The 25,823-nt window shown below is 41.4% G+C and overlaps 1 protein-coding gene across 1 annotated transcript in view; it reads right to left on the bottom strand.

Annotated features, from left to right (window-relative positions):
* The window catches only part of LOC126184707 (uncharacterized), a 187,440-nt gene that overhangs the window by 55,341 nt on the left and 106,276 nt on the right, over window positions 1-25,823 (bottom strand). The window contains exon 2 of the mRNA XM_049927226.1: window positions 1,255-1,375. Within this exon, the coding sequence (XP_049783183.1) occupies window positions 1,255-1,375 (121 nt within the window). The remainder of the gene's footprint in view (window positions 1-1,254; window positions 1,376-25,823) is intronic.

The following is a 25,823-nucleotide window of genomic DNA, read 5'->3' as shown; positions in this document are numbered from 1 at the left end:
CTCCGAGCTGATAGTCCATGCTGCTGCAAACGTCGTCGAACTGTTCGTGCAGATGGTTGTTGTCTTGCAACCGTCCCCATCTGCTGACTCAGGGATCGAGACGTGGCTGCTCGATCCGTTACAGCCATGCGGATAAGATGCCTGTCATCTCGACTGCTAGGGATACGAGGCTGTTGGAATCCAGCACGGCGTTCCGTATTACCAGGCAATGCCGGTCAACTGCTGTTTGTGTATGAGAAATCTGAAACTTTCCTCATGTCAGCACGTTGTAGGTATCGCCACCGGCGCCAACCTTATGTAAATGCTCTGAAAAGAGCTGATCATTTGCATATCACAGCATCATCTTCCTGTCGGTTAAATTTCGCGTCTGTAGCACGTCATCTTCGTGTTGTAGCAATTTTATTGGCCAGTAGTGTAATTACAGTTTTTGTCCCAGACTGTGGTCTGTTAACCGTATTTAGCTCTGTATCTATGTCTCTTTAAGTGGACTAGTCACACCAATTCTCATGCGAAATAAGCAGAACTGTCGAGCAACCGAACTTAGAACACCTGGATTTAGTTTATTACTATGCCAAGCATTACTGAATTCAATCCAATCAGGCAGTCTTGTTTCGGTTTTCAAGAGATTTGTATAATTTACTGCAGCGAATGACAGCTTAACTGCCTCGAAATCGAGGCGTGTTTCTCTCTGATGAAGCTTATGCTTCTGTTTCTATCGTTCATAATTTTTGTTGCGGTATATAAGTCACTACGTCTCCATACGGACAATTTACGCCACAGTAGTCTTGTTAACAGGAACTGCGATATTACATAGCGTAACTCTTTAGCAAGAGTGAGTCGATTTTGCGTCTCTAAGGACGTGAAGACTTACGTCAAGTGAACTGACTGGTCTCTCAATATGGCAACTGTAAGAAGGTGTGGAGACTACTTTTGTGAAATGACTTAATTTGACTTCATTTGACTACGGAATACTCTACAAATGCAGCAGTTTACTACAGCAATTTCCACCCGAGTTCACACAACTACGCCAATTTAGTTCCTGTGTTGGCACTGATGTAGAGTTCCACGCCTCGAATCCTTTTTTCCATAAAAATTGAAAGACTGCGAACTCCACTGACCTTCACATTATGAACACTCAGTCCTATTCATTGAAAAATGTATTTTTAAAAGTAATACGAACATTAATTTGGAAATTCTGTCCATCCGTGGAAGTAACAACATTGTTCAGTGTAAGGGAACACAAAATTTACTCACCGACATACTTCATCCAGTTCCCTTCTGTCCGTGACGTACTTGAGAAGGTTTATTGGTTTGAGGCAGCCCAGTAGTTCATCTTGACCGCAATCAGGGGCTGCAGCAGCAGTTACCATCAGCACTGAAACAAGGTGATAAATCAATATGAAACAACGCAAAGTACTCTACACAGAATGAACGAAGAAGATTTATGATCCGTCGACAGTGTGGCCAGAAGTACAAATTCAGCAGTATTCAAATCGCAAACAATTTTTAAATAAAACATTTCAAAACACTATTTTAACAGTAGTAAATGAAATGACACGATGATGAGGGTGAACAGTGGTAACAACCCTGGATGGCTGCTATTACCGCACACTTTCAAAGGCAGTCCTCCATGCGGTTATTGTTCTAGAATTGTGCTCTTAAATCTCCAGATAAAATTTGATTGCATCAGTAGGCTGCAAAGACCTTTCGTCGAGTGACCTAGCTCTATTACTACGAAAAAAGCTCTGTAATACACACATATCAGGATCTCTCATCGACTGCGTCGCTAATCACTGACATGTAAAAGTGAGAGCATCACTATTTTCAGAATTCAAAAAAATAGCGGTTTTCCTGAGTATAGCAGTATAAATGAATGAGATGTTTTCTATGATTGACTCGCCATATAATTGATAATTGACGATAATTATTTTCATTATTAATTATCCACATCTACATCTACATACTGCTAGCCACATTACGGTGTGTGGTGGACGAGAATTCGTGTACCCTGTCGCTTTCCTCTTTAGTCGTTCCAGTCGCGAACGGATCGCGGGAAGAACAATTGCTGGTGAGCCTCCATATACGCTCCAATCCCTCACTTCACCTTTACGGTTTCTTCGTGATATATACATAGAAGGAAGCAGTATATTTGTTGATTATTCTAGAAATGTACACTCTCAGAAGCAACAGCAAGCCAAACCGTGATGCAGAATGCCCCCTCTTGTGGTATCTGCCACTATAGTTGGCTGAGCATATCCGTGACGTTTTCGCATTCACTAAATTAACCTGTAAGGAAACACTATACTCTTCTTTGAATCTACTCTATTTCCTGCATCAATCCTATCTGGTATGGATCCCATAATGACGAGCAATATTCAAGTAGAGGTCAAATGAGGGTTTTGTAATCTACATCCTTTGCTGATGGACTAAAATTCCTGAGGATTCTTGCAATAAAATTCAGTCTGACACTGACTGTCCCGCGGTTAGATATAAGTGGTCGTTTCACTTTAGATCGCTCCGTACGGATACTCCTAGATATTTTACTGACGTGGGTTGCTTCCAATGATTGTGCTGCAATGTTTAAACCATTAAATAACGACTGCCTGTTTATGCGCAAAACACTACATTTGTTTATGTCGAGGATCAGTTGTCGATCCCAGCACAATGCGTCGATCCTCTGCAGGTCTTGCTTAATTTCGCTACAATTTTCAAGGGTTGCGACTTCTCTGTATATAAAAGCGTCATCTGCAGAAAGCGTCATGGAATTTATGTCATGTACGTGGTCATTTTTATATATCGTGTAAAATAATGGTCCCTTAATACTTCCTTGGGGTACGGCCGAGGTTACTTAGGTACATTTACTTTACACCATACTGAAATCAAATTTTCAGTTCAATTTGGGGTCCACGATGGTCTCAGTGACGTTACTCATAAAAGGTTAAAATGAAGAACAGTAACCGGTAACGATCTGGAAGCCACGAATGCTTTTTAAAGTTGTGTTTATCAGTCTGAGGCACGCATACTGCAATCAATTTACATAGTTATTCCATTTTTCTCCCCCTCGTATTGATCAGTAAATAATGATAATTTTTTATCCCTCTCACTCTTAGATGCGCTCCAACAGATTCCGTCATGTCCACAGGAATGTTATTTAGACCGTGGATGTCCGACGTGTGACGTTCTATCTCTGGTGTGCAGACACTGAGTGTGCCGCGGTTCTGGGAAAACAACCGCCGAGACACCCCCTCCGCTGTGGATTGTCACAGTGGCTAGACGGACCACAGTGTTGGATAATATTCGTCATTTCAGAGCTGGAGCCGGCAATGAAGCATACCGTTCCCAACCACCACGGTGCTATTTGTTACCTACATGTATACTTTCGTATACAGCACGCCAAAGGCCAAAGATTTTAGTAGCACCGAAGAAAACCTGTCGTTGGACAATGAAACCAAGGAAAAATTTCCCCTCGACAGGAGAGTCGTAGACACGCTACAAGTCTTTAAGGGCGAGTACGAGTACCTTTGAAACCAAAAGAGGCGATACCTTCCGGAAATATAGCATTTTTTACCCAGGTATTGTGGCTATTTTCTCGTGTGTGTGTGTGTGTGTGTGTGTGTGTGTGTGTGTGTGTGTGTGTGTGTGTGTGTGTGAGAGTGTGAGTGGGGGGGGGGGGGGGATCTTTACATGAGGTTTTCAGCAATCTACGCAGGAACATGTTACCCGATTATGTTCATTAACTTGTTCACCTTCAGCCGGCTGCTGTGGCCGAGCGGTTCTGGGCGCTTCAGACCGGAACCGCGCTGTTGCTACGGTCGCAGGTTCGAATCCTGCCTCGGACGTGGATGTGTGTGATATCCTTAGGTTTTAGTAGTTGTAAGTCTAGGGGACTGATGACCTCAGATGTTAAGTCCCATAGTGCGTAGAGCCATCTGAACCATTTGTTCGCCTTCAGGTGACTTACACTTCCAGCAAGACAATGCAGGGCCCTACGAACTTGAGGTTATCGGTGTGGCCCCTCCGTATCAGCGGACTTAAATCCTATAGAGTAAACTTGCGACGCCATACAGCGAAATATGTGCACTTTGGTTTCAGTTTTATACGATCGACGCAGATTGTGAACGGTTGAGTACGACGGTTCCCCCAACCCCTTCCTTATACCTGGCCCAGGATGCGTTGTCCCCGTCCACAAGGGGAAAGGGGAGACCCGCCACTTGCTACTAGAGGTGTCATTCAAATTTCTCTCTGACATTTCCTCTGCAGACGATAGCTACTGCTACAGAAGGGTCTACCGTTAAAACCATCAGAAATCAACTAACAAGATCAACAAAACTCTCTCTTACGGTACACAATTTGTACATCTAATTCACAGCTATTAACCATATGCAAAGTGCATTCGTGACGCCAAATATCGGCGCATACTATAGCCACGTACTGTAGCCTAGCAAAGACATCAAACCAGCTTCTTAAGTCTACGAATTCTGCTCAGTAAGACCTGTGCGCGCATTATACTGAGTAGGTACAGTGACTTTAAAAAAATCACTCGAGACTGTTACAAGGACAAGGTCACACCATATACAAACATATGGTTACAAGACAAAGAAAAATAAGGAAACTTGCAAGAGTAATATTTCCCGCTTCGTAATAACAATGAAAAAGATGATACTACTAATACACCAACAGCACACGCACGTAGTGTGTCGATTAAATAAATATACTGCTCTTCGTCGTCTTAAGAATGGTATTAATATTTCGGCGTAACATTTTACGACGCTTCAAGCTATTAATGCCTGAATGCTAGTGAAATATCACTTAATAAAGGTAAACAACAATATTATTCGCATAAATTTGTTAATAGATGAGCACAGAATTTAGAATGTGGTTCAAAAATGTGATCTGTACGAATGTTTAACAATTCCAATCAGTTTCGAGTTCACAGAATCTACAGCTTTGCAGTAACAGAGAACCTGACATTAAACGCAAGCTATATTTATGTGATCGGACTTATTAAATGTCATTTTGATTTGTCAATATATATTGACTATATATAAACGCTTCTGTAACAGCCTATCGTGACAATTGGTCAGCTATTGAAGTCACACATACGCTATACCCAACTGTTGGTACAGGTTTCTTAAAAACGTATTTGCAGGTAATGTGCAATTAGACGCCAGGCAAAATCACAAATTTCACTATCTTGCTACTCTATATTTTGCGCTTTATTTGAGCCTTGGAAAGCTAGTTGGAAGCAGTTTTCGCTGTGTACCGTGTATTTAGAAAAATCAGCAAGTAACACAATCTGTCGTTATATTGCCTACATTTAATATAGCTTGTAGTAATGTCTAATTATACAGTTCCGCAGTTTTTATTTTCAAATATCGATTTCTACTGAATAAAAGCGGAATCTTTTAAATTTTTAAGGGGCTTCGCAGTGAAATTAAGAAGCTTCCCGCATCAAGCAAGAACCTATATAGGGTCAGTATCATTACAGCTGTTCTTCCATAAATTCGTTTAAAAATATTTACAACTGACTGCTGAAGTCTGTAGGACATTGGTTGCGTTCTGGACGTAGGGTAATGCCCTAAAAAGCACTACTCGTGCACCAGATTTCGAGTCTTCCTACTTCTTTCGTCGCAGCACGGCCAAAATAAAGAATTCAGAGTCAAGTTGAGGTGGCCGGCGCGGCCTCATATTGACAACGGAATACGGAAGAGCGCCCTCTTACGTCCGCCGTTAAGCGGCGCCGCCCTATGTAGGGCAATGCGCACGCTCTGCTTGAGAGACGTGACCCGACTGCAGGCCCGCCAAATGAAGCGAGCCCTTTCCGCCCTTCCGTTTATCTGCTGTTTCTCGCTTATAAATTACCTTGTTTGAACTGACACTAAGATTGTACGAAATCTTCTAGTTGGTTCCTTCCGGTGCAGTGAACACGAGTTCCGCCATACTGCCACGTTACGCTGAAAGTGCCTTCAGAAAACACCAGGAAACACTTTCAGAACGTACGAATATTTTCATTCGAATTTTTACGCTGAAAAATAGTTGCGTGTGCGCGCGCGCGCGTAAATAAGGCAGCGCAGCTATCGGAAAGTTTCCATTCGAAGCCCGCATAGTCCAGAATCGGTATGTCTGTCAGGCAAAGTCGCCTTGAGCATAGAGGCAACCATCCCACCGACGCACCAGGTTGAGGATACCAGGTAAGTAAAATACCGTGTCCTGCTTCGTGAAGAGATCCGTAACTGTCTGATGCACAGCCTCGTCCGACGAGAATCGTCGACGCTTTAAAGCGTTTTTTAAAGGACCAAAGGAGTGATAATTGCATGGGAAGAGATCAGGACTATACGACGGGTGCTCGAATGGCTCTGAGCACTATGGGACTCAACTGCTGAGGTCATTAGTCCCCTAGAACTTAGAACTAGTTAAACCTAACTAACCTAAGGACATCACAAACATCCATGCCCGAGGCAGGATTCGAACCTGCGACCGTAGCGGTCTTGCGGTTCCAGACTGCAGCGCCTTTAACCGCACGGCCACTTCGGCCGGCGGTGCTCGAATGCCTCCCACTTGTCCTCAGTGGATGAGGTTGGTCTTCCAGATCGACCTGAGTCCTGTAGAGGATCACGACCAGCACGGAATTTGGCGCACCATTCCACAACGGTGGCTTTCGACAGACATGTTGTGCCACGCTCGTTCATTCTCTGGACCGAAACAAATTCCAGTAAACATAGGCTCTAAATGCATAGCTTTAACATTATGAGTACTTGTTCGCCTTCTCGACTGTGACCCATAGCTCGTAAGGTGTGCATTTTAGAGCCAATGTTTACTACGCATCTTTTTCTTGTTTTGATCCACACTATTGAGTCTCAAAATATGGAAAACACTGAACCCTCAGTAAAAAGGATGTTTTACAGTAGCGAAGATGAACAAGTGATAATAGCTCAGATGGTTTGCATTTTAGAGCCCACAATTACTAGACATTTGTGTGTATATTTGGTTCTTGACGTCACCTAAAAATATGGAATACTTTTAACACCAGCTGTTGCACGTACTTGCCATTTTTGAATCTCTCAAATGAAAGCTAAGAAGATGGTTCCTACAATTAAATGTGAAATTGAAATCATTGCGTAAGAGGGCCTCACCATAACGTAATAGAGCGAAGTCTTCCATGAAAATAACAAGAATATAGCTATTCGCACTAATAACATGTGTGTATAACCATTTCTGGGCGACGTTAGACGGCAAGCAGGAAAAAAAAAACCAGTAACATCAATACTGTTTTTGGTGCATTTCACACAGTTATGAATGATAGAAGTTTTAGAACACGCACTCTGGAATCGATCGATACATTTAGGACAAGTCGCCCAGATAGTGAGACGTAAAAAAATTAATGAAATGGGTGAAACACTCTCTGCACTATGAAAATAGCTATAAGCTCTAATTTCCAGACTTCAGCATTCAAAATGAAAAATTCCATTCCGTAGGTACGATTTTTCAATAATGGACTCAAAGCTAAACTCTTAACCATCCCAAACTCACAGTATGAATGCTGATTCTATATTCGGGCATACTTAAATTTTTGAAATCATCAGCAATAAGTTTCCTATGTACAAAATTTAAGTACCACAATACCATGCTCACAGTTTAAGGTGCTATCACTAACTTCATTTTGATCTCTCTTACCTGTGTCCTTGTGTTACGGGTCCAAACTAGCGTCTTGTCAGCAGAGTTTTTCAAACATTTCACACGAGATCTTTGTTAATAGCAGGTATCAGATAGTACAAATGGACGTGGGCGTAATGTAGCAACCAAATGAAGTAAGAATGGACCTCCGAACTTTCATTCGATGATGCAGGGTTTCATTTCAAGTGATCCGCATCTGTCTGGCGCTATCTAACAAAACCTCCAGAGTGAAATGATAGCCTGCCCGCATTGCACGTAAACAAACGACAAGCAATTACATATTCGCTACTCATTGCATAATGCCCGAATGATTGTTAAGATGCTTGAGCCATTCTGGAGAAACACTGTTCAAATCTGTTTCCAGGCAGCAAATTAGGGAGCAAGAGGACCTCATGTTAGTTTCTCGGTGAATTACGAATTAGTTCCGAAATGTTACGACTCCGGATGCACTTACTAACAGTCAATATCCACTGTATGTTCTGCTTCCTTCAAATTGATATTTCCATCCTGGCAGTTTAGTGAAGTTCAAGAATTACATTTTATCACTAAACCTTTCGAATGAAAAGTGTATCACTGTCAGTGAGTACAAGCTTTCCAACAGAACTTCTGTCGACGTATTTTTTATGGACTTTGCGTGATGTCTGAATATAATACTTCTCTCTTTGAACTAGCTTCTCAATAAAGTGATATTTTATAACTGAAAAATTGCGCATTTCACGTAAACAAAATTTCCTTCCGGTCACATTGTGGAGCTGTTCGAGGCACTTCAGTCCGGAACCGCGCTGCTGCTACGGTCGCAGGTTCGAATCCTGCCTCGGGCATGGATGTGTGTGATGGTTGGTTGGTTGGTTGTTTGGGGAAGGAGACCAGACAGCGTGGTCATCGGTCTCATCGAATTAGGGAAGGATGGGGAAGGAAGTCGGCCGTGCCCTTTCAGAGGAACCATCCCGGCATTTGCCTAGAGTGATTTAGGGAGATGTGTGTGATGTCCTTAGGTTAGTTAGACCTAAGTAGTTTTAAGTTCTAGGGGACTGATGACCTCAGATGTTAAGTCCCATAGTGCTTGGAGCCATTTGAGTCATTTGAACCATTTTCACATTGGGTACCTGGAGTGAGTTCTGTAACTAACCCACAGAGAAAGTATTATGAAAATACATTATGTACAAATATTCGCACGTGAATAACATCAGTCACGCTCACTACCAGCGAACAAAGCAATGGTACTGATTTGATAACAGTTTTGCACGTGTGATGTTTGCTCCGACTCATCACATTAACCAGCAGCGGCTCCTGCCCTTGGTATGTACTGTAGAAGAGCATTGTTTTATTCCCTTAAATACGCTCCCATCACTGAACTGCATTTGGGAAAAATAACTGGTTTCTAGTAATTACACCAATGCATTAAGCCGTTTTCAAATTCTGTTCGTTAGTGGTAATCAGAATTTCGCTACCGACACTCAATAGAGGGGCTCCTAATATTGTTTTCCATAAGGTAAAACGTGTTGAAAATGTTTGCTTCGTTGCATCCGTCGCGAAAATATCACGCTTTGTGAAATAGGTGACTGGAATACTTTTAAAAGTTCATTCACTGGCTGGTGGCTACAGGGGCCCGTGCTTCTGCGGATGTAATGGGAAAACTCATTTAGCGGAAGGGCTGATTCAGCTGGCACAGAGCGTGGCCAACATTACTACCGGACGCCAGCCCGCAGCGCGCGAGCATTCGCTACTAGTCGTGGGGAAAAAAATTACGTTTCATAACCTCTTATTTTTCCCCACGTTAAGCGTCTAACTTCGGAATGCAATGCTGAAGATTACTAAGTCATACTTATGATACTGGCATTTTGCCACTATTACAACTGTGTCTGAACAACAGAAAGGCATCACGAGATACGCTGCAGTCAGAAGTAAAAACAAAATACATGCTTTCACCTACTCATAATTCTGGTTTTTCTTAGCCATACTACTTATATGGCTCCCTAACTTGCTTGAAGTGTTTGTGACCTAGAAATCACAGTAACTGTAAAAGCAGGTAAAAATAATTTAATACAAGACCACTCACCTGCCTATTACATACGTTCATAGTAAAAGCAGATAATACTGGAAATGATCATATAAGCGTGGTTGCCTGAAATCTGTTTACGAGTCCCAACACCTGGTAACTGTTCAAAAGACCTTATACATTATACTTAAGTTATTTTATTTTCTGTAAGAGGAACTACCACCATGGGACATGTCACTACTTGTCAAATGGCTGCCTCTTCATTTATAGTTTACACGACGAAATGAAAAACATTTCTGATTTTATGTTATAGTTTCGTTTGAAATATTCAGTGGCCATTTGATAGGGAGTGGGAGGAGGGGGATAACATTTTTCTGTTTACCTATAAGGGAATTAAACAACTACATAAGTTATTAAAGGTATAAAAGGCTAAGGTTAGTTTTTACACTTCACTAATTTACTAGGCGTTGTTCCTACGACTTATCCAGTTTGGGACACATTCTGAACGACGGCGTAACCAGATGAATTTCACAAATACAAATTACTGCCAGAAAAAGAAACGATAAGTAACAAAAATCGTAGGGCTGTCCGAGGATTGAACCAGGAAACTTTGCTTATAGTATGACCAAGTCACAGAGAAGAAAAATGTATAAAGGTATCATGTTTGCCGATGTTTCAAAGCGACACTCGTGAAGATGCTATTAAAAGAAAAAAAAAACTTACATCTCTGAACATTGATTTTGGTTAGATGAAGAAATATTTAGTGTTATATCTAGCATTTGAACTATACGTGAGTAGTTTTTACTAGAATCATTGCAGCACCATCAGGATAGAGAAACTTATACATGGTGCTACGAAACTAGCCCTCAAAGGGCTACTATATACATCACATCGTCTTGGATGTACAACCTGCTCAATTATTGGGAGCTGATCGAAAGCAAATATCTGCTTTCACGGTATGAATGTTTTTATAAAAAGGTGGGAGAACTACAGAATTATTATGTACTGTCGCATGTCTTCCCTCGTTATTACAATGCAGGAGGTGGTCAATTTCAATTACGTAGACAAGTGAATTCCGATCTCATTCGCAAGAACTCATTCTGCTGACAGTAATGGAGACACTGCTCATTGCCGTGATCTAAACACGACTGGCTTTCTTCATTACAAATGTCTCAAGCTTAGCTCCAACTGCAAAATCATTTTGTGTCCTGTCTTCTCATTGGATGTTCCCTTTAATGGAATAAACTTCTCGTCTTGAATAAATCAGTTTTATCGTTTTATATGGAAACGCTATCATAGAATACGGTGCAATACACGGACAATTTAATTACACTATCCATTGCTTTAACGTAGTATTAAAAATTATGCAGGGCATTAGGAAGGCTTTAATTGCAGTTCTGATGACCCCAACCCTTTTTCAGGTATTTTACCAACTACTTTTCTCCAATCTCGGGAGCAGAGACATAGTAAATTAACGTACAAAGGTATTCCTGGACGTTCATAAAATCTGATCCTTTCTCGAACAAGAACAGCAAAAACAACAACAACAACGTAGCTGATGCAGCATCTCATTTATGCAGTGCGCGCACTGTCGTTTATAATCCGCATTGACCTTTATTTTCAGTGCCACAAGGAAGTTTCCACTCCAAGTAGCGAGCTTCGGAGCATTCCACAAAATAACAAATTTAAGTGAAACAACGTTGATTGTACTGTTTGCATCAGAAACGACTAAATTTTTATTTCAGTAGAATATCCACCTGTATGTAACATCAGTTCATTAGAACCAAAACGTACTTCGCAGCAAAATCCGTATCGTCAGAATTCTATAACCTTAATTGAGCAGCTCATTCGTGGTCTGGTGAAGCGATTTTGCAGGTTGTACTTTTTGGAAAATCTACTGCACTGTTTGCACTCACTTTATTTCTTCTTAAAATGTTTCACTGCGTGCAATCAACACTGAGGATAGATGGCTATAGATTTTATCATCTGCACGCTTCTTTGGAATTCTCAGCCTCCGGAAATTGCTCCAGACGGATTCACAGGTAGCCACAGCAGAGTCTTCTTGAAGCGTACACGTCTTAACAGTTTTATCTCCCTCTGGCCACTAGAAACGAATATTCACAACAGGAAAGAGAAACACTCCGAAATCTGACAAATAAATCTACCCAAATGTTTCAGAAAGGTTGTATCTGTAAAGGGTTGTATGTTATTTGAAGTAAACTAGTCTCTTCATTTCCAAAGCACACTTAATAGTGTCGAAGAAGGGTCGCATATATCTTTTCAACAGATTACGTCCTTGTTTTAATTACAAGCGTCTGGGGAAAGCTACTTTTGCGGACATTTCCTTTTCGTTGTATTTTACTAAGGTCACCGCGCGTGTGCCGGGATCTCTAATTAGCGAGTTCGCTGAAGGCGCGGATTAACCAGCTGTGCAGGCAACCACCACACGGACCTTTTTCAGGTTTCATGCCAGCGCTCTCTTGTGTGGACTGAAAAATCCCAAATCGGCAGTCATATTGAATAGCAAAACGTGGTCTCCCAGAGAAGGTATCACATTTTTATAAAACGAACGCCAGTTTGAAAGGATGTTAGTTAAGCCACTGGCGTTAATCCCTTGTGTGGGCATGACTTTGATCGGAAAGTAACGGCGTCATCCGTCACTGACCAACTCAATCTTTTATTATCCTTTATCAAAATAGACTAATATAGTAACGGTGGAAGGTCATGTATGGGCCAGTTAATTTTTCAGCGTATGATTCATAATTTAAAAAATTAGAAAATAAGGGACGTCTCGCGAAAATTCTTTGGATAGCTATATATTTCAGAAATTTAGAAAATTTGTAAACTTAATCATAATTTAACTACATTTTGCTCTATAAAAAGTGTGTTCGGATGAAACAAAGACAACCGAGCAGTGAAATGTGAGAGTCTGGATTACAAAATTTGTCTGTAAAAGATCTTATCCACTACCAAAGAAATAAAAAGAAATGCAAAAGATATTTTGGCACTGCCTCTACATTGTCCGCCCATTATTGCTCGGCTGTTAAGACAGGCATCGAAATGTCATGCGGTAACGGCATATGCCCTTGGACGCAAATCTAAAATAGCTACGAGTGGCTGTCAGCAACTCAACAATTTGCTCATTTGAAGAGCAAAGATTCTTATCGAATCACAATGGAAATTAGAGGACGACTGTCAATGTGCACAGTCAAAATACTATAGTGCAGCAGACTTGACGCCATCGTTTCAACACTAAGGTATTAATCTTTGCTGACACTTTGGGGAAGATAAAACAGTTTTCTCGACATTGGTTATCAACTGCTTTGCCTTAGTAGTAATGCATTTTCTAACGGTTCAGTTGTTGCTCGATTTCCACGCCACATCCAAAACACAGTTTAATGGTAAAAACTTAACAAAAGCTAGTTAGAAAATTGTTCTGCCTTATTCGCAATAGCAAAAGCAAAATTTCCATGCTGGTGAAACAACTTTTACAAAAACATGTTCTCCCACCAAACCGACGCCGCCAATAACGACGGCTGGTCACCTGATTCAAAAAAGGTAGCAGGAAAGGAATTCAGTTACTTTACGCTTCCATACCTACCTGCCATGTATAATCTCATGGATTTAAATTCAGTAAGATATAAAGTGACGATTAAGTCTTCTTTAACCTTCGTCTGAAACAAGCAGCGAAAGATGTATGTTAACATAATACAGAGCATACTTCAGTTCAGCCTTAGGAATACGTTGTCTACAATTGAGTTTTGTCTGCACTAAACGTTCCTGAAGTTTCACTTGCGTGCAATAGTTACAGCACTATCGCTTGAAGTGTTCATGAACTCCCAAGCTCGGTCATGCAAGGTGACTGATTGCGACTGCATTATGGAAGTTCGTTCCAGCACAGGCTAAAAGCGTGGCTCAGGGCCGACAGATAGCCGATTTTGACGGTCAATGAACAATTATTCGCTGGCTTTTAAATATCGATTACGTCGTTACGCATATATCATCCTTTTTTAATGGAAATTGCTGACTTTCTACAGTGAGTGCATAAAACACGGCCGCAAAGCGATGTTACTCAGGCAATCGATTTATGTTCCCTTTTTTTAATTTATGTTGAAGCATATGTTAAACTGTCCGGAATGCTGATAGCAAGCGCATATATTTAACGGAAAGAGCAGATAATAGCGTTTGTATAATATATTATAAATTGTGCAGCAGGGGCATAACCGCCCGCTTTTCCAAGACGTGGCCGTACATTCATGGCAGGAACAGATTGTCTCCCTCATACGAAGTGTTGAAATTGACTTCACAATTTATTCTAAATGGTATGAAGTTTCTGTGTTACTACTGTTCGATAATAACCACCCGTAACACTAGTAGTAGTGTAATCATTTTGAATTTCTGGTCTTGTGTTTTTCATGTTTGCAGTTCTATCCAATAACAGTAGTATACCCCTACAGCGATAACCCCTTCCTACATAAACATAAGAATCTGAATTCTTAACTGAAACTTTCGTCTAGAAATTATTCAGTTATTTAGGTCAGAGGTGGATTAGAGTCAATCACACATTTCATTTCCAATTTTATAAATCTGTAATATTAAAATCAAACGCTTATGCCCGATTTTTGCCCGCTAGATTAATTAGCATTAGTGAGTATATCATAACTGCTAGTTATTCTACACATTTACTCCGTACAAATATCTTTATTCTACAAATATTTATATCACTGAATTGTATGAAACAGAAATGTGTTATAGTCGTTCTGCAGAAAAATCTGATGAATACTAGCATAAACATTTTAAAAATTTATAATCTTATTTGCATCCATGTCATTGTCTGCACTTATCTAACTTACGTCCCTCATTCTTTCTTTTAATAAGTAGCTTTTGGGCAGCAATTCTACCACAGAACAGTCTCTTCGCGTATGTAAGGACAGTTCATATGCACATCTTAATATTGACTCTTAATATGTTTGTGTGTTCTGTGGTCCCCACCAGTTAATGTGAGAGGACTATCAGAACTGTAGCTGCGTTGATTACTCTACTGAAATTTCTACTTGACAATGTTAAGAGTGTGCGAGTGTAAGCGTGGACACAAGCAATCAAGTGTCCTTTAAATTACATTCAAGAAAAAAAAAAAAAATTCGCTAACATTGCATAGAATGGACGTCAGGAGACATTCTGCTACATGGTGCGTCATATTGGCACGTATGAAGAATGTATGCCGAACTTCGTGCTCTCCAGAAGAAAGATTTTTTTAATATTCAAAATATTTTACCTGTTTTCTAGATTTATGTTACAGCGAAAATTAGGAAAAACGCCTCTGTGTAAATCCTTAGCATCTCCACAACGCTTTAAGAAAGGAAGATTCGGGTAAAGCTCCCGTAAACGAGGAAATCGTCAGAGACGGAGAACACACACAGAACAGGAACAGGGAATGAAATCAGCAGTGTCCTTTCGAAAATAACCACCCCGGCATTTAATTTAATTACCATGGAAAACCCAAACCTTGACAGGACGTTCACCCTCGCTCCTTCCAGAGCAAAGGCTAGACCCTCACATACTGCGCAATATCGGTCGTTAACTACATTTAGTTTCATGAAATTATTAACAATGGTTGTCCACTTCTAAGAAATTCAAAAACACGATCTCAAGCTGACGGAAAGGACTGTGGGCACACTACGAGGGGTGTTTGAAAAGTCAGTGCAAAGCCCGAGAGATGGCACCACCGGCGCGTATCGAAGTCATGTTTAGTTAGTAGCATCTTTGGAAAGAACGCACACCAAGTGTCAGCCATATTGGTCTATTCCTTAGTGTTTGGCATTAGTGTGTATCAAGGAAGTCGAGCGATTGTAAAAAAAAATGGACGAAGAAGGATTTCGTGTGGTGATTAAACATTACTTTATGAAAGGCAAAACGCCTCAGGAGACTAAAAAGAAGCTGGATAAACATTATGGTGACTCTGCACCTTCGATTAGAACAGTTTATAAGTGGTTTAAAAATTTTCGGAGTGGCCATATGGGCACAAGTGATGCTGAACGTTCTGGACGCCCTGTGGAGGTTACGACTCCAGAAATCATTCTTAAAATCCATGATATGGTAATGGATGACAGAAGAATTAAGGTGCGTGAGATTGCTAGTGCTGTGAGCATCTCGAATGAACGGGCGCATAATATTTTGCATACACATTTGGACATGAGAAAGCTATCCGCAAGATGGGTTCCGCGATTGCTCACACTTGACCAAAAAAGGAATCGTGTGAAGTGTTGCCGGATACATTACTACACTCCTGAGACCAAAGAACTATCTAAACAATAGATTACCAAGGGAGAACCTGCACCAAAAAAGGCGAAGGCCATTCCTACGGCCGGAAATGTTAGGCGACTGTCTTTTGCGATTCGCAAGGGAGAGGGTAAAACTATTACAGGTGCATATTATTCGTCGCTATTCGACCGTTTGAAAACCGAGCTGCAAGAAAAACGCCGGCGATTGGACCGCAAAAAAGTCCTTTTCCATCACAACAATGCATCAGCACACACCTCAGCAGTTGTGGTCTCAAAATTAATGGAAATAGGATTCCAACTCGGTTCACATCCCCCTATTCTCCAGACTTGGCTCCCTCGTACTACAATTTGTTCCCAATTTGAAGAAATGGCTGACGGGACAAAGATTTTATTCAAACAAGGTGGTGATTGCAACATCTAATAGCTATTTAGCAGATTTGGTCAGTTTCTATTATTCGGAAGGGATCAAAAAATTAGAACAGCGTTGGGCGAAGTGTGTAAGTCTAAAAGGAGACTGTCGAAAAATAATAAAGGTTTACCCCCAAAATGTAAGTAGTTTTTATTTTTGCACGGACTTTTCAAACGCCCCTTATAATATAGGTGCCTTTCTGAAGTTTGGCTGAATTACTCGTCGGGCATGTCAGAAAGGAGTAATAGACTGATGTTTTATTCTAATTTATTCATTAGTTAGTGCAAAAAAACGTTTCAAACATCCGCCACTTATTTTTTTCAAAGTTCAAGAAACTGTGCTGTTACTCCGTACACAATATCCTATATAGTTAGAAAATTCTTTACTTTTGATTTCAGGTAAGATATGGAGAGCGCAGGATTTCCGTAATGGACACGCGTCATTTTCACAGAAACTAACTCCTCAGATGGGGAGCCTAATGACAGTTTTTTGAGGAAAAATCTGAAAATGTTTTCGAAGAATCGATAAATAATGTGCAAAAAGATTTACGTTGATTGCTTGCTTAGTATTCCCAAAAATCGTTTATATTATAGACTGGCTGAGGAGAATGGACCCGTAAGGCGCATGGCGTGACGGTTCCTTAGAGAAGTACCTTCCCTAATCCGACTTTGTGCTCCAAGCAATGACGACGTCGTGAAGACTAATAAGCCTTAACCCATCCATCCATAATTACCAACCTATATCTATATAAATAACAAGGTAACTTTTGAGGTAAAAATTATCTTAATCTTTGCAACCGCGGGTTCTCCTATAGCTATTTAGATAACGGTCGTTTTGAATGTGCTAGTTATAGATAAGTTATTCTGGTTGAGCTACAATATCTGATAATGAGTAATACCCTTTTTATTTGTGGTAATAGTAGTAGTAAAAATATGGCTCAACATACACAAAAAAAACTTAATTCAGTCAATAATATACCTTTAAATTTTAAGAACTGCCTGATGATAATCTGCGAAAGTGTCCGTTGCCACAGCAGGTACTCTTCTGTGCAGCCAACACCGTATTGTGACGAATATTTATCTGAACTTGGGTAATAACAGCTAAATTCGTCAGGAGACAGTAGTAAAGCAGGAAGACGTGAGAGAATAAATCAATTTCGCGTGACAGAAAATGCGGGCGAAGTAAGTTTTCGTTATTTACTAATAATCAGGCTGCTTAAGACAACTGTTTCTTCAAAGCAGTTGGGGTAAATTATTCTTCCAAATGAAAATTGTATTTTCTTAATCAGAGGTTATCTTCGTTCAGCAAGCAATAGCGCGAGCGACCGTTGTACACAGTCGCAAGGGTTTACGAAGTCATTCGCCTCCGTGAACACAATCAAGGGGGCGGGCCGGCTTTTTAAGTCATTTTCGCAGGCTGGTGCACATAGCAGAAGTCCTGCAATTACGACGTATCCGTCACCCACCCCCTGCACATTTTTCCAGTTATCAGCGCTACGAGAAGCTCAATAAGAAGAGGAGCGTGGCAAGCCGTCCGACGTGCGGTTTGCTGGCTTCATGTCTTTCAGATGTTCCACCGCCAACTTTCAGATCTGATTACGATCGTGGCGTTCAGACTTGGTTCGACGGCTGCCGGCTTCTGTAGCACAAGCAACGCTGCGCCAAGTTTTCACCGCTTGTCTGGTTAGTTGCTACATTTTCTTGCGCTTGGGAAAAGTTTGAAAAACTCTGCTTTTTTCTAACTCAAAATAGAACTCATACGCTACTGGGAAGAAAGAAAAACTTTTCGATAAAATGGTTTTCCTTTATGTTCCGCATTTTTAACATCGAACACTATTATTTCGTAAGATAAATCCAGCCTAAACAAATTACCTGAAGGTAGTGACAATGTGAAGGGGGAACTTCGTGATATTTTACTTCCTATGAAAGTTTTTCAGGCGCTACAAATTCTATGTATCGATTCAGCTTTCATAATGAAGTGTGTACTTCTTGTTACTTCAAAGCCATTTCGAAGCAAGAGGGAGGAATGTCTAGCTTCGTTTTGAGCAAACCGAGCAACTCCTCAGAAATAGCATCCCTATATTGTCGTGTTGTGACTGATGGAACGAGATTCAAGTGTAACGTCGAATTTATTGTCTTCGAGACTGAGGTAGTACTAGTCCATTTGGACAAACTGGGCTTCTGATGTGTTCCACTGGAATAATTAACGGAACCACGGAAGACAATATGGATGACTCCATGGGGAGTTAACTCTTTTTCTTAAACCAGAGTACAGTGGCTTAACCACTAGACCACGTCATTCGATGTGTTGTGTTTCCGGTGATTCGCGGGAAACTTAAGAGCAGCGTAAGTACACTAACGCTATTGTCCGGTTTCTTGCTGTTCCGACTAGTGCGTCACATTGTTCGACTAAAGCTCATTGAAAGCGTTGAGATTTTATTTTCTACGCTTTATATTACGTTTTTACGCCAAGACATGGAGTCCTTATTCCTTACACGAATATTAGACAGTTACGAGAATTAGACTGATCCGCGTCCACACGGAAGCTTACCAGTAATGGTTCTTCTCACGAAGCATTCGCTATTGTAATAGGAAAGCAGGGAGTGACAATGACAAAATACCCTCCGCCACACACCGAAAGGTGGCTTGCAGAGTGTGAATGTAGAAATGTTGCTAAGCACAGTATTAGTTTACTAAAGCCTTTACCTGGTTTTATACGGAATGTTACACGATTCTAATAGTAGTGAAGTCTGACAACACGACTTACAAGTTTTGAGGTGTGACTTACTGAAAACGCCGACCTTGTTGTTGTTTTAAGCTTGATTTAGATTAGTCTTAAGTTATGTTTCCGAAACGACTGCCTCCGAAGCTACTGCCTGTTTCGTATGATGAAAAATACGAAACCAGCCAATATTTTAACTACCGACAAAGGAAATCCAGTGGTGTTTATGTATTGCTGAACGCTGCTATTCAAAAACTCTCTCTTCATTCAGCACTGCTGATAATGGAAAGTTTGACATAACAAACGTATCGTCAGCCTAAGGATTATTTTCCAATGATTTTGAACCATGTAGTGTGTATCAAGGTGGTTTTCTCAGTAGCGCGTTAACAGTTAAAGCTGGGGTATCCAACCCGCGGCCAACAGGCCGCATGCTGCCCAAATCAAGTATTAATGATGTCAAAGAAGTGAGCATCTATCACACGATCGGTAAAAAAATCCATAAATTTCCGTTTATGTAAAATTATGACACACTGATTTTTCAGTTTGAAATTCCCGCCACACTATGCTTCGCCCACTGGTCCATACTGTTCTTAGCATTGCCGCCCATGCTATACTTGAACCCTCGGCTAGTTGATCTTGTAACTGACCTATCCGTCAGACGCGCTGGTTTGTCATCTTACAGCTACTTCAGTCGCAATTGCGAAGCTACAGATTTAGATATGTACAGGGCTATTACAAATGATTGAAGCAATTTATTAAATTCATTGTAGCTCCATTCATTGACATATGGTCACGACACACTACAGATACGTAGAAAAACTCAGTTTTGTTCGGCTGAAGCCGCACTTCAGGTTTCTGCCGTCAGAGCGCTGGAGAGCGCAGTGAGACAAAATGGCGACAGGAGCCGAGAAAGCGTATGTCGTGCTTGAAATGCACTCACATCAGTCAGTCATAACAGTGCAACGACACTTCAGGACGAAGTTCAACAAAGATCCACCAACTGCTAACTCCATTCGGCGATGGTATGCGCAGTTTAAAGCTTCTGGATGCCTCTGTAAGGGGAAATCACCGGGTCGGCCTGCAGTGAGCGAAGAAACGGTTGAACGCGTGCGGGCAAGTTTCACGCGTAGCCCGCGGAAAATTGGCTCATGCCAGAACTGGAGACCGACAGCGCCGACTTCATCTTTCAACAGGATGGTGCTCCACCGCACTTCCATCATGATGTTCGGCATTTCTTAAACAGGAGATTGGAAAATCGATGGATCGGTCGTGGTGGAGATCATGATCAGCAATTCATGTAATGGCCTCCACGCTCTCCCGACTTAACCCCATGCGATTTCTTTCTGTGGGGTTATGTGAAAGATTCAGTGTTTAAACCTCCTCTACCAAGAAACGTGCCAGAACTGCGAGCTCGCATGAACGATGCTTTCGAACTCATTGATGGGGACATGCTGCGCCGAGTGTGGGAGGAACTTGATTATCGGCTTGATGTCTGCCGAATCACTAAAGGGGCACATATCGAACATTTGTGAGTGCCTAAAAAAACTGAGTTTTCGTATGTGTGTGCAAAGCATTGTGAAAATATCTCAAATAATAAAGTTATTGTAGAACTGTGAAATCGCTTCAATCATTTGTAATAACCCTGTACAATGAAACTAATTTATGAAAAGACAAGGAAAGTGTGTTATTTCTGTACAGTTGAGATAAAGTACCGGTTTCAAAGTAGTTCTGGTCACTATAAATCAGTAGAAGTTAGAAATCTTCACATGGATTCCAACTACTGCCAATGTTTGCTGTCTAACAGTACCGATAGTCAAACGTCACATGAATTCTATTATTTATAATTATATAATTTATTAGTGAAATCACCTTTATAAAAAGTGTCAAATTCCATCTTTTTTAGCATAAAATATCTAATAAGTTCTAAATTAACTAAATATTTTAACTATGTACCTCCGGCCGTCTCCTCCCTCCCCCCCCCCCCCCCCATTATGTTTTCCTGAGGGGCTATTGTTACTGTTAAGTATTTTATGTGCGACGCAAAAATAGTCCTTTTCCAATGTGGTGAAAGTAAGCTTAAAGTTTGGACGTCCCTGAGGTAAAGGAAACAATACCAAATCCAAGGACAACGGACATGCATTTCCGGCTCATCGGAAAGTACAACTTAGTCATACTAATATCATACAGGGCATTTCACAATGACAATTACAGGATTCTAGAGGTCATAGAAGGGACTTCGTAGCAAAGGTTTTGCAGGGAACCCATGCCTGGTCCGGAAATGTACCGTTAGAATGTAAAAAGTTTTTAAGATCAGATCGGTTTCAAATATCCTGCTTGACTGTACGCACACAGGGGAGATAATGAGCACTGACCTACGTGCCTTAAAGGAGCCAATGGCATGGACAATGTTTGGATTACCGGCCTTCTAGGTCGAGAATGCGGTGAATCCCTGAAGCACCAGCCAACCCTACTTGTTGAAAACTTAGTTTTCTCGCAGCCGTTGTAACCTAACGAAAATGGCATGTGATATTACATATTACAAAGGGACCAACGATGGTTCCCGCTTCTCAGTTTGTAAGCGTACCGTGAAGTGGGATACTTTAAAGTGATCCGATATTCAAACTTATTTTATACCCAAACGGTTCACTTCCGGATCCTGGTACCTTATCAAATTTTCACACACTCGGTCCCCTCCACAGCCCTAGAAGTCTCTAACAGGAATTGTATAACACCTTGGATATATATTTTACAACATCGCTTTTAATCGCATGTATCACAAATGCGAAAGGCATCGCAAACCACCCCAAATAAGGTCAAATAAGCAGGCCACATTTAAACAATCCACCTATCTTTAAATTTTTTACGACTAAGTATGTAAGTAATTTCTCCGTTTCTTAAAATTTTATTTTGACTCTCTTAACTTTAAACATCCAGCGAATCTTTCAGTTTACCTTGTCTTTTTAGTTCTACATTACCATATAGCTCTACAATACAATATTTTTCTTCTGCGCTGTTAGGTTGGTGGGTTGTTTTGGGGAAGAAGACCAGACATCGAGCCGGCGGCGGTGGCCGAGCGGTTCTAGGCGCTGCAGTCCGGAACCGCGGGACTGCTACGGTCGCAGGTTCGAATCCTGCCTCGGGCATGGATGTGTGTGATGTCCTTAGGTTAATTAGGTTTAAGTAGTTCTAAGTCCTAGGGGACTGATGACCTAAGATGTTGAGTCCCATAGTGTTCAGAGCCATTTTGAGCCAGACATCGAGGTCATCGATCTCATCGGATTAGGGAAGGAGGGGGAAGGAAGTCGGCCGTGCCCTTTGAAAGGAACCGTGCTGGCATTTGCCTGGAGCGATTTAGGGAAATCACGGAAAAAATAAATCAGGATGACCGGATGCAGGATTGAACCGTCGTCCTTCCGAATGCGAGTCCAGTGTCTAACCACTGCGCCACCTCGCTCGGTCGTTGTTAGGTCAGCTTGAACTATTTGTCATCTACAATTTCCATCAATATTAGACCTGATAAAATGTTTTACGTTATTACCGAATTTAACATTCCATTACATTATCTCACGAAGATCATACTTTTTGCTCATTTTAACTGTCACATTTCTGAAACTTCCTGGCAGATTAAAACTGTGTGCCCGACCGAGACTCGAACTCGGGACCTTTGCCTTTCGCGGGCAAGTGCTCTACCATCTGAGCTGCCGAAGCACGACTCACGCTCGGTCCTCACAGATTTACTTCTGCCAGTATCTCGTCTCCTACCTTCCAAACATTACAGAAGCTCTCCTGCGAACCTTGCAGAACTAGCACTCCTGAAAGAAAGGATACTGCAGAGACAAGGCTTAGCCACAGGCTGGGGGAGGTTTCCAGAATGAGATTCTCACTCTGCAGCGGAGTGTGCGGTGATGTGAAACTTCCTGGCAGATTAAAACTGTGTGCCCGACCGAGACTTGAACTCGGGACCTTTGCCTTTCGCGGGCAAGTGCTTCGGTAGCTCAGATGGTTGAGGAAACTGCCAGGAAGTTTCATATCACCGCACACTCCGCTGCAGAGTGAAAATCTCATTCTGTTACATTACTGTCTTTGCATTGTAACAGAGCTCAGGCAAGTTGACCGCAAGAGTTTAGGAGCAGTATGAAAATAAAAGTTTCGTATTAGTTGAGTTATGCAGATTCCTGCATTTTTAGGGTTTTGGTGGGGATGTCTGAGCAGTTCTCTTAGGTTGTTCGCAAATGATGCTGTAATTTACCGTCTAGTAAGGTCATCCGAAGACCAGTATCAGTTGCAAAGCGATTTCGAACAGATTGCTGTATGGTGTGGCAGGTGGCAGTTGACGCTAAATAACGAAAAGTGTGAGGTGATCCACACGAGTTCCAAAAGAAATCCGTTTGAATTCGATTACTCGATAAATAGTACAATTCTCAAGGCTGTCAATTCAACTAAGTACCTGGGTGTTAAAATTACGAACAACTTCAGTTGGAAAGACCACATAGATAATATTGTAGGGAAGGCGAGCGGAAGGTTGCGTTTCATTGGCAGGACACTTAGAAGACGCAACAAGTCCACTATAGTGACAGCTTACACTACACTCGTTCGTCCTCTGTTAGAATATTGCTGCGCGGTGTGGGATCCTTACCAGGTGGGATTGACGGAGGACATCGAAAGGGTGCAAAAAAGGGCAGCTCGTTTTGTATTATCACGTAATAGGGGAGAGAGTGTGGCAGATATGATACACGAGTTGGGATGGAAGTCATTAGAGCAAAGACGTTTTTCGTCGCGGCGAGATCTATTTACGAAATTTCAGTCACCAACTTCTTCTTCCGAATGCGAAAATATTTTGTTGAGTCCGACCTACATAGGTAGGAATGAACATCAAAATAAAATAAGAGAAATCAGAGCTCGAACAGAAAGGTTGAGGTGTTCGTTTTTCCCGCGCGCTGTTCGGGAGTGGAATGGTAGAGAGAGAGTATGATTGTGGTTCGATGAACCCTCTGCCAAGCACTTAAATGTGAATTGCGGAGTAATCATGTAGATGTAGAGGTACCTCACTGGGAAGCCGCACTGCGGCTGATATGTATATGGCACGTTCCAGACATGCCTAAAAATGTGCTGGAACTCCCAAATAACGCCGTCTTCTACCAATGCTAGCTTTTCAGGACGCTGGAAAGAGCCTTTTCAAATGAAGCAGAGTCTCTGCAACGGCGCAGCGTTCTGTTAGGTGAAGAGCAGCAGTGCGTCCAGGAAGTAGAGCTAGTACTTGGCTTGGAGCACGTGAACGACGCCGGTGAGGGCTTGGAACGTTACGAAGTTGCGGGCTCGGTTCAACAGCTGTAAAGTTTGTGTTTACGGGCAGGCCAGCAGCACAGCTATCAAGAGTCCCTACCGCCCTTTATGACTTTTGTTTGAAACATTTCGAACATTGCTGAAATGAGTTCTTAAGTTGTGAAACACGAAGACGTTTCCTAAATGAACTGGCTCGGTCGTAGCACAATCATTACTGTCTACATTGCCACGTCTTTTATAGAATATAATAAAATCCGCATAAATTTTGTGAACTCTACCTGCAATTTTTTGTGGGGGCATTTAACATAGGAACTGATTTGTCAGCATATGCAACGAATAATTTCAGTCCCCATAATTAAGCTACTGCTGGAAGAACCTTGTAAGCGCACGAAATGCTTTTACATTAAGCAACTCACAAACATCTTGTTGGCAGGAAAAGGAATCAAATTTGAATGAACTATGGAAAAGCAATTACTTTTATCGCTAGAGTCTCATGGTTTAAAATACAACATTGTCGGTGACTACGCAATTGTCCCTAAGAACTCTACTGTGACCTTGCGTGTCAAATCTTCCTGGCATTTGTCTAGGTTTATTGTGGTGGGTATCAAGATAGGAGGTAATCCTAACTGAGGATTACCAAGAAATTTGAAACATATTTCCCCACATTCAAGTACATTCATACGTACACTGTTGCTAAACGCTACTAGTGACACTAGATGATACGCAGGTTAATGTTCACAGCTGAAACGTAATAAGATAAACATCTTCACACAGCACACAGTTAAACAACAAGAATATTTCTGTCCTAGAGGTGTCATTATGAAAGGAACCACGTTCTGCACAAACTCAAGCACACACGAGCTACTCAAGGTCGACTGCGCTCATGTCGCGCATCCTATCCATACTATGCCACCGACTTTTATGGCAACGGCAACTTCTGACATGAGCCTTGTAATGTGCCACACTATTTCATTCGTCATGGGTGCACGAGCGCTCTTTGTCTAACAAATTCGGAAACTGCGAAAGCTAATAATGAGGAACAATTTCCTAGCACCAAGAATGTTATCAGCCCTTCAACATTTTCCTTATTTATTTATGAAGAACAGACGTTATATGCTGTTCTGCAATAAGCGAGACGAGAGTATTAAGTTAATTTCCTCCCTAACCATGTGTGTCAGCCTAGTCATAGATGTTTAGCTTTGAACTGTCATTCGACCTTGACATAGTAGCCCTTGTCTGAACAACATATCCGAATGTACTACTCATGACAAAACTAGAATGAATTTACAGTACGTAATGTAAAATGTATACAGAGTGGTCAGAAACATACTGAAAAGCTTGTAAGGGTGTTCAGGGGAGGTTGTGCTGAGAAAGAATTGTTAAGAAAAAAAACATCTTTACGTCGCACCGTTTCCCAGCATTAACATTAACCGAGCGAGGTGGCGCAGTGGTTAAG

The sequence above is a fragment of the Schistocerca cancellata genome, chromosome 4, assembly GCF_023864275.1.
Source record: "Schistocerca cancellata isolate TAMUIC-IGC-003103 chromosome 4, iqSchCanc2.1, whole genome shotgun sequence".
NCBI classification, from domain to species: domain Eukaryota; kingdom Metazoa; phylum Arthropoda; class Insecta; order Orthoptera; family Acrididae; genus Schistocerca; species Schistocerca cancellata.
The sequence above is the reverse complement of the archived record's forward strand: the minus strand, read 5'-3'. Positions and strand labels throughout refer to the sequence as shown.